The sequence below is a fragment of the Mustela lutreola genome, chromosome 8 (assembly GCF_030435805.1).
Source record: "Mustela lutreola isolate mMusLut2 chromosome 8, mMusLut2.pri, whole genome shotgun sequence".
Lineage (NCBI taxonomy): Eukaryota > Metazoa > Chordata > Mammalia > Carnivora > Mustelidae > Mustela > Mustela lutreola.
Genome location: NC_081297.1, coordinates 49,329,676 through 49,339,748, shown reverse-complemented (window position 1 = coordinate 49,339,748; position 10,073 = coordinate 49,329,676). Strand labels below are relative to the sequence as shown.

General features: G+C 32.7%; 1 protein-coding gene across 1 annotated transcript; it reads right to left on the bottom strand.

The window, feature by feature from the left end:
* Positions 1–2,369: 2,369 nt before the first annotated feature.
* On the bottom strand, positions 2,370–8,944 carry LOC131839708 (ankyrin repeat domain-containing protein 26-like). Its single transcript, XM_059187463.1, is given in 8 exon segments — positions 2,370–2,552; positions 4,117–4,850; positions 4,853–5,048; positions 5,050–5,088; positions 6,752–6,886; positions 8,071–8,170; positions 8,203–8,295; positions 8,931–8,944. Coding segments are annotated over 8 exon segments (1,494 nt in total).
* Between the last annotated feature and the right edge of the window lie 1,129 nt (positions 8,945–10,073).

The window sequence follows — 10,073 nt, the reverse complement described above, 5'->3', positions numbered from 1 at the left end:
GAAACATCCCCAAAGGCGAGGGAAGCAAGGGCAAAAATGAACTATTAGGAATTCATCAAGAGCAAAAGCTTTTGCACAGCAAAGGAAACAGTTAAAAAAAAAACAAAAGACAACTGACAGAATGAGAGAAGGTATTTGCAAATGACATATCAGATAAAGGGCTAGTATCCAAAATCTATAAAGAACTTATCATACTCAACACCCAAAGAACAAACAATCCAATCAGGAAATGGGCAGAAGACATGAACAGACATTTCTGCAAAGAAGACATCCAAATGGCCAACAGACAGATGAAAAAGTGCCCAACATCACTTGGCATCAGGAAATATAAATCAAAACTACACTGAGATACCATCTCACACTAGGTAGAATGGCTAAAATTAACAAGTGAGGAAACAGGTGTTGACAAGGATGCAAAGAAAGGGGAACCCTCCTACACTGTTGGTGGGAATGCAAGCTGGTGACAGCCACTCTGGAAAACAGCATGGAGGTTCCTCAAGAAATTGAAAATAGAGCTACCCTATGACCCAGCAACCGCACTACTGAGTATTTACCCTAAAGATACAAATGTTGGTATCTGAAGGGGCACGTGCACCCGAATGTTTATAGCAGCAATGTCCACAATAGCCAAACGATGGAAAGAACCTAGATGTCCATCAAGAGATGAATGGATAAAGAAGATGGGGTATATATACACAATGGAATATTATGCAGCCTTCAAAAGAAATGAAATCTTGCTATTTGCAATGATGTGGATGGAACTAGAGGGAGGGTATTATGCTGAGGGAAATAAGTCAAGACAGAGAAAGACAATTATGATAGAGCTCTCTGATATGAGGAATTTGAGAGGCAATGTGGGGGGTTTGGGGAGTAGGGAAAGAAAAAATGAAACAAGATGGGACTGGGGAGGGAGACAAACTCTTAATCTCAGGAAAAAAACTGAGGGTTGCTGGAGGGGAGGGAGATGCGAGGTATGTGGTTGCTGGGTGATGAACATTGGGGAGGGTATACGCTATGCTGAGTGCTGTGAATTGTGTAAGACTGATGAATCACAGACCTGTACCCCTGAAAAAAAAAGACTAAGAGAGGGTGAAATCAACCCAATTAACTGAGAGGATAAATTGTGATGGCAGGGAAATAAAAAGAGATGTCCAGACAATAACTAAATGAATGTTCACAGCAGCATTATTAATGGCCAAAAAGTGGAAACAACCCAAAGGTGCATCAAATGATGAATGAACAAGGGTTTTAGCCCACAATGAAGTACTGTTTGATAATAAGGAAAGAAGCACTGATATATGCTATGACACAGATGAACCCCAAAAACATTAAGCAAAGGAAGCTAGTCACAAAGGACCACACATTGTGTGATTCCCTATATATGAAATATTCAGTATGGGCAACTCTATAGAGGCAGGAAGTAGACTGGTGGTTGCCTGAACCTGGGGGAAAGGACTAAGGGCTGCTTTTCAGGGTAATTAAAATGTTCTACTTGATGGCAGTAATGGTTGCACAACTCTATCAATATACTCAGAAACATTGAACTACACATATTAAATGGGTGAATTGTATGGAATGTGTAATCTATCTCAATAAAGCTTTAAAAAAAATCCAATGGCAAGGCCTAGATAATTTTCTTAATTCTCTCTTTTAGGTGCATATAGTATACATGATCTAAATATTTCTGTGCATTTATTATATATTGAAAAGGAAAAGAAAATGAAGGAAATGCCTAAGTTCAACTGGTTTGTGAAATCACTTTTCTTTACAAGTTATCCTGAAATCAGTACAGATTCTGTATCCATTCAAAAAAGTGAAGATGAGAAATAAGACAATTTTCTGAAACATTCCATTAAACATTATCTTCTGCTTTTACACAGCTTAGCTCATCATGGTAACAGAGATATCATTAAAAAACATTGTTTAGGGCACCTGGGTAGCTCAGTTGGTTAAGCATCCAACTCAGGATTTTAGCTTAGGTCATGATCTTATGGGTCATGGAATCAAGCCAACGTGGGGGGCTTTGTGCTGGGAAGGGGTCTACTTGAAATTCTCTCTGTCTCCCTTTGCCTCTCTGCCCCTCCTCCACCACAAATAAATAAATAAATCTTTTAAAAAAATTTTAATAGGAAAAAAGTCTCAATTTTTGTGAGGAATGATGTGTAAGTTTCAACTTTCCTAATGGTAACTACTATAAGAAAAAACAGTATAACACAAATAGCAGAATGAAAGTCAAATTTTAAGAAATAAGTACATTGTGAAGATACTAAAATTATACTAAATTAATTATAATGAAAATACAATTATAATGAAGTGGTCCATGGAAATAAGCATCCTAAAACACTGCACATTATTTAACCAACTACAGATTAACTTGACATGTTACATTTCATACATACCTGATTCCTAATCTGAGCCAGTGTTTTCTTTAAGTCCTGTACCTCATCTTCTAAATTCATACCACAACGTGATGTCACCTCCAGTGAAACCTCTGACATAGATTGTGTTTTTAGGGTATCGGCCATTTCTTCTTGAAGTTGTCTCACAGCTACCTAATAAGACATTTTTGTTACTGGTTTTAAAAATCATCTTACTACTAAATTATGTTAACAATATATAACTTTAACCTATGTTCTTGGAAAATTTCACTATAAACATTAATTCATCTCCTTTTCCTAACATGTACACATTATGGCTGTTAAATGAATTTGGTTAAAGACACAAAAAGATGTTATCCTGCCTAGTCAGTATTATGTTACTTAGATAATTAATTCAGCCCCACTATCCATTCCTTGTGGATGAATTTTCCCAAAGCTTCCCAATCTCCTGAAGTCTCAAAAAGAAATGAATATATAGGTGGAACTAACATTGGTAAATTCTACATTATGAAATGTTTTCCCTCTTTTTTATTAGAGGCTTCAATTAATGTCAGATTTCCTCACATATTCAATCCTCTGCTCAAATCCTTTTAATAGATAACTATCTCAGAACATAAGTGAAGTCATTCTAATGGCCTTCAAGATCCTAGATAACCTGGCTTTCACCTCTCTCCCTGACCTCCATTCCTGCTACACAAGAATCCTGCCACCCCTTATTAATCTGAAAATGAAGATCCAATGCCCAATTAATAAATTACAGAGATACAATTCTCTTTGTGTTGTACAAACTTATGCCCACAAGATAGTAATTGAGCTTTGAAATGAGCAAATTATTTGTAAAATTGCTTAAAAAGTTATAAATAGCAGTGGGAAGATTAAATCAAATATAGTTTTGCTAAAGCTCACCATAGTTGTCCCAAATTATTATTTAATGAAAAGTAAGTCCCTTCAAAGGATTAAAAGGTCATAAGAACACATGATTTCAGATTAAAAATTCAAATTTATATAAATAAGAATAAAATTATACCAACCTAAAATGTGTAAAAAGCTATCATAAATATAGCTTGCATAAATATATAAATGTATAAAAGTATATATGTATATACATATATTTATACTTATGTATATATGTATAAAAAGTACTGAGATACTGTACTTTTTATTCAGTTCATTTGGGAAATCTGGAGCTAACTGTCAAGTTAATCCACTTAATTGAATCTCAATTTTAAAATACTCGTTTTAGTATTTTGAGCATTTTCCACTTATCTGTGTGTCATGGTATCAAAATGTAATGACAAGGATTAAAATTATCATTTTAGCAGTATAAGATTAAATTATTAATATCAGCCTACTATCTATTAACAATTTATAACTTAACTTCTTAAACTTTCATAGAAGACAGAACAATTTTATTCAAATTAAAGCACCTCTCAAGTCTAATTTTTATTGGCTGGATACAAGTTATGCTGACTTACAGTCTATATATTTTTTATATTCAAGTAGATTCAAAATTCAGCTATAATCATTTAGGTCATGATCTCGGGGTCATGAGGTGGAGTTCTCCAATGTGGAGCCCTCCTGGGATTCTGTCTCCCTCTACCTCTGCCCCATTCCCATTCATGTGCAGATGCATTCTTTCTCTCTAAAATAATAATAACAACAACAATAACCCATAATCAAATATTGCTTTGAATTTTCTCAGGAAGCTTGAAAAATATTTATCTTCCTGGATACTTACTTCTCTTTCTACTTTCTCCTTTTAATACTCATAAATTCTTTCTTTTAAAAGATTATGTTCATTGATTAACTCTTCTTGCTCTTTCTTGCTTGCTTCTATTACAAGAGCTTGCTTTTGATGTTCAGCTTGAAGGTTTTTTTTTTTTATAATATCTTGAAACTGTTCTTGGATATTAATTACTACCTTTTCTTTACTGGAAGCTTTGTTGTGAGCATCATCTAGTTGCTGTTGAAGCAACATATTTTCACTTTGTAGTTGAGATAATCTCTCCTTTAAGGATTCCTGCTTCTCAATGTATTTACTTGCTTTATCTTGTGCACTTTGATAAGCATGTTCAATTTCCTTTTTCTGACACTGTGTTTGACTTCGGTCTCTTTGTACACGTTCTAAAACCAAAGTCTTTTCTCTGAGAGCATCTCTTGTGCAATGGAGCTCAGTTTCCAGAGTATTAAATTTACTTTCAGCTTCAGAAAGGTTATGAGAAAGAAGTTCATCATCTTCTTTTAGGTTAGACACATCAAAATTCAGTTTGTCCTGTACACAAAACCATTTGCCTTTTCCTCCCTGGAAAGCAAGTTCTAGGTCTCTTTTTGACACCAGACTTTGGTCATAATCCTGTATAGCAGCAGCTAGTCTAGCATGGTATGATTCAACTTTTTCGTCCAGTCTTTCTTTGTTTTGCTTTTCATTCTCCAGGTTAGACTTTAGCACTGTGTTCTCAATGGTCAGAGCTTCATTTGTCCACTGTGTTGGAGTATTGTTTTTGTTAATCTTTCCTCATTCAGTTTTAAGGTCTTTTGAAGATGGACATGCTTTTCTTTTAAAATGTCCATGTCTTCACAGTATTTCCTTTCTTTCTCCTGGTTCTGGTTATTTATTGTGTCTATTTCCAGTCTTAGCATAGCGATTTGATCCTTCAACATGTATTTTTTAATACAACAGATATTTTTCATTTTCATGACTATTAGAAATCTAAGTAAAACAAAGGATACTTTTAGTTGGAACACAATAAAATGGCATTATGATGATTTTTCTCTGAAATGAAAGAACAAACTATGTTTATACAATGACTAGGTTGCAGTAAGTAGATATTGAACTGGAAAAAAAATAAAGTTGGGTCTAAACCTCAAATTTTTTTTTAAATTTTTTATTTTTTATAAACATATATTTTTATCCCCAGGGGTACAGGTCTGTGAATCACCAGTAAACCTCAAATTTTATACAAGCATAAATTCCCAAAGCTTCAAAAGTTTAATTAAAGACAATGAATGAATGAAAGGAAAAAAGAAAGCAAGACAAAAATTTTAAGAATCTCAGAATTGGAAAGGTCTTTCTCCAATTTATGACAAACCCAGAAAGCCTAAAATAAAAGATTAATAAATCTGACTACACTAAGAATCAAGTTTACAGTCTGACATCTGACACAGGTGTGCCACAGTAAAATCCTTAGCTCTGCATCTATTTCAACAGATGAAATTTCCTAAAATTCTTTTTCCTCTCAATAGTCATTAGAAATTCTACTTTTCTAACAATTCTACAGTCGGTTATAAGAGTTAAATCTACTGATAACTGACAAATCTAGGCCCTATACTATAAACACTTCCACATACATCAATGAACTCTTTTAGTTCAATTCTAGAATGGAGAGGTTCAAAATATTAAGTGAGCTGCAGGACTTCCCACAGGTCTTCTTACTCCATTACTAGTGCTTATGCACGAAACTGGAGCTCTTCTCTAGAATAAATCATAATGACAAAAGAAGCCTCATACTTCACACAAAATACTGATGGTAAATAAGGTAAAATTTATACAACTCAGAAAAATCATGAGATTATTTGCTGCTGCAATAAATTTTTTCCCTCATCATGATGTTTAAAATGGTAATAAATACAAAATAGGGAAAAATACACTAAGCTATTTTATTAGGAATAAAATACTCATCAATAAATTATCATTAGCATATAATTGTTTCAAAGGCACCTTATAATGAAACAAGATACTACTTAGAGGAAATTGCTACTCTTCTCAAAAGTAAGAGATAACATCCAAAATAAAGTCTCTGAACAGGCTATACATTTGTTCATCGGTGGAAGTGTTAAGCTAAACTATTGAGAGAGAGGTGAAGAAATAACTGCCAAAAACTGAAACATATGTTGTTAGTTGCAACAGTTTTGAGCTGATGGTTATGGAAAATAATAAAAGCCTCTCCCTTTGGATGAAGACATTAAGAATGTCATTATTTGATTCTTGCGGGCAAATGCATTTAAATTAAGAATATTACTTTATCCACTGGACCCAAAATGCCACTGACCCCCTAAAAAAAAAAAAAATATATATATATATATATGTATATATTTATATATACATGCTTTAAAAATCCTCTATGCTTTCCATGATCTGCAGTGCTGGTTTTATATATATATATATATATATATATATATATATTTATATTTATATATATATATTTATATATATATTTATTTATAAATATATATACATGGAGAAAAATATATATACATATATATGGAGAATATATATATATATGCATAGAGAAAAAATAATAATTTCAGAAAGTAAAATATATATACATACAAATACCTACACACATGTACTTCAAAATAACTGAAGAAAATACCCCAGAACTCCTTTTGTTATCCATTTCTACCTCCTTTTGTTTGCAGAGGTGATTGTTTAGAATTCCATCTTGTAATATCCTGGCATCCTGTTCTTGACAAAGTTGTTTCTTAGTATCATTCAATTCTTCCACAGCCTAAAGACATATTTTCATTAGGATTTAAAAAAAAAAGTCAAAAGTTTAAAAGAACTTAAAAAAAATGTTCAAAAGAAGTAACCTTTTTAAATACAAGGATTTTTATCCTACATGAATAACTCAAATTTTAATTTAAATGACAGCTAAATTTGTCATAGGGTAAAAATACAGGTAGATATATAGTATGTGAAATAAAATTTCTTTACAAAACATTTAACTAAGTCCATCATAGTCTCAAGGTAATTTAGCCTGTATTTTAATATAAAAAATCCAAAACTGGCGTTCCTGGGTAGCTCAGTTGATTAAGTGTCCTACTCTTAGTTTCAGCTCAGGTCATAATCTCAAGGTTTTAAGATCCAACCCTGAGTCAGGCTCTGCACTCAGAGTCTGCTCAAGATTCTTTTCCTTCCCTTTTCCTCCCCCTCTACACATTCCCCTACTCATGCTCTCTCTCTAAAAATAAATAAAATAATAAAAAAAGAAGCCAACATGAATATTTATCTCAATTTATCCTCCATCCCTTCATTCAGAAATAATATATAGGGCTTATATGAGAAGCCAAGAATTCCAATAAACTAATGATTTTAGCTATAAATATCATAGTTCCTATTAGTATAAAACTAATTTTTTTTTCAAGAGAAGTAAGCCTTTATTTCCTTGTTTCACAAATAAACTTGGCTGAATTTGTTGCTTTTTGCTGATTAGTCGAAGAGACCAAATCCCATATCCTCATCCGACTCCTCCGACTCTTCCTTTGCTTCAACCTTGGCTGGGGCTGCAGCAGCAGCAGGTGCAGCAGTGGTGGCAGCGGCCACAAGGGCAGCAGCCACAAATGCAGATGGACCAGCCAAGAAGGCCTTGACCTTCTCAGCAAGTGGGAAGGTGTAATCAGTCTCCACAGACAAAGCCAGGACCCGCTTGTATCCATTGATGATAGAATGGGGCACTGATGCAACAGTTGGGTAACCTATCTGCAGATATACGCTGGCAACATTGCGGACACCCTCCAGGAAGCGAGAATGCAGAGTTTCCTCTGTGATGTCAAGCACTTCAGGTTGTAGATGCTGCCATTGTCAAATAAAACTAATTTTTTATCTATTTTATACCTAAGTAATATACATTAAATCAAAGGGATATTATAAATAATAGTGATGGAAATATGCAATTTTTATCAAAGACTTAACTGATTGAAATCATTTTTTTGCAGTCCTCAATTCCATATCTAGTGTTCTAAGATTATGTTCAAGTTCTTGTTTCATTTCAACTTCTTTATTATACTTCTTTATTTTACGTCTATATTTTTTCTTCTTTATTATTCTTTTCTTGTTAGTTGCTCCTCAGTCTTTTCATATAACATTTCAGGACTTGTTGTTCTTTCTTTTTCTTGTAAATCTGCAAATAAAGTAAATCTGCAAATAAATGTGCTTATTTTAAAATTTGTTTTGTAAGCAATAAAAAGCACATGTTATGATCTGGTTCCACATATGTTGGTTTATTATCCAAATGAAATTTCTACATTCTCAATTTTTTTTTCTTTCTAGGGCTCATGTTTTTATTTCTCATTTTAATCTCTTCCAAAAGATATATATAGTTGAAGAGAAGCAATGAAAAAGCATTATCTGCTTAGTACTAATACCTCTGGGAGTTATCTCTGGGAGGGTATCATGCTTAGTGAAATAAGTCAATCGGAGAAAGACAACTGTCATATGATCTCCCTGATATGAGGAAGTGGAGATGCAACATGGGGGTTTGGGGAGCAGGAAAAGAAAAAATGAAAAAAGATGGGATCGGGAGGGAGACAAACCATAACCAACTCAATCTCACAAAACAAACTGAGGGTTGCTGGGGGGAGGAGGGTTGGAAGAAGGAGGTGGGGTTATGGACATTGGGGAAGGTATGTGCTATGGTGAGTGCTGTGAAGTGTGTAAACCTGGCAATTCACAGACCTGTACCCCTGGGGATAAAAATACATTATATGTTTACAAAAAAATTAATTAAAAAATATAGGAAAGAGTAAGGTTACCTGTTAATGGATAATTATTACAATAAAATATTCATTGACCTATATGATCAAATGTCTATTGGGTTAGAAATATGGGAATAAAAAGCGCAAAATGGTCCTGTTCTTGGGGATCTAAAACAAAATCTATGAGTAAACAATTTGGAAAAAAAAATTAAAAATTAATGAGTGAAATAAAATTATATCTATATCTATCTATCTATCTATCTATCTATCTATATATCTTCCTCTTCACTAGATGTTTTCTTTGCAGGTCTAAAAAGAAAAACAATTCTTTCCAGGCAAATATTAAATACTTAAAATACAAATAATATCTAAGTCACATCTAAATTATATTATTAATAATGTTAACAAAGCATTAAATTTTGATCAAACTGGCAAAAAGCAAAGGATAAGCATAATGTTACTTGCATTATTTGATACGAAGAAATATACCACATTTTTTTGTTGTCATTTTCAATAAAAACAAGCTTTTACTGGCTCTAAAAACTATTTGGAAAGTGCAAGTTAAGTTCTTATATGAAAGAAACTCTTTTTTAATAATCATGATATTAGTGTTTTGAGGATCTACTGTGTAAATACTATGCATATTATAAAAACTTTACATGTTTTAAAGGTTTTTTAAGCCTCACAATAATCTTATAAACATAGGTAATTATATTAGGTATTTTACACAGAAGAAAATGAGGCACAGAAAAAAGTAACTTCCCAAAGCCAGTACAGGTGGTCAGGAGTAGACCCAGAATTCAAATCCAGAAAATGTGCCTTCAAAACACGTGTTTTACAGTATGTGGTGAAAGTAATATTTAAGTGTTTTTAAGTAATCTGATAGCAAATGAGTCTATTAGCATTCCGTTTTTAGCTATAATTGTAAATAATAATGCATGAATTCTTAACCATTTTTTTAATAAAAAGACTTCATATGTAGGCAATATTGAAAATCTACTTCCAAACAACTAAAGATTTGCTTCTTCTAAAGAAGTTGATCAATGGGCATTCATTTATTCATTCAACTGTTTATTCACAAACATACACTTATTAAGCACGCTATACAGATTCTTGGGGATCTAAAACAAAATCTATGAGTAAACAATTTGAAAAAAATAAAAATTAATAAGTGAAATAAAATTATATATATATATATATATATATATATATATTTATCTC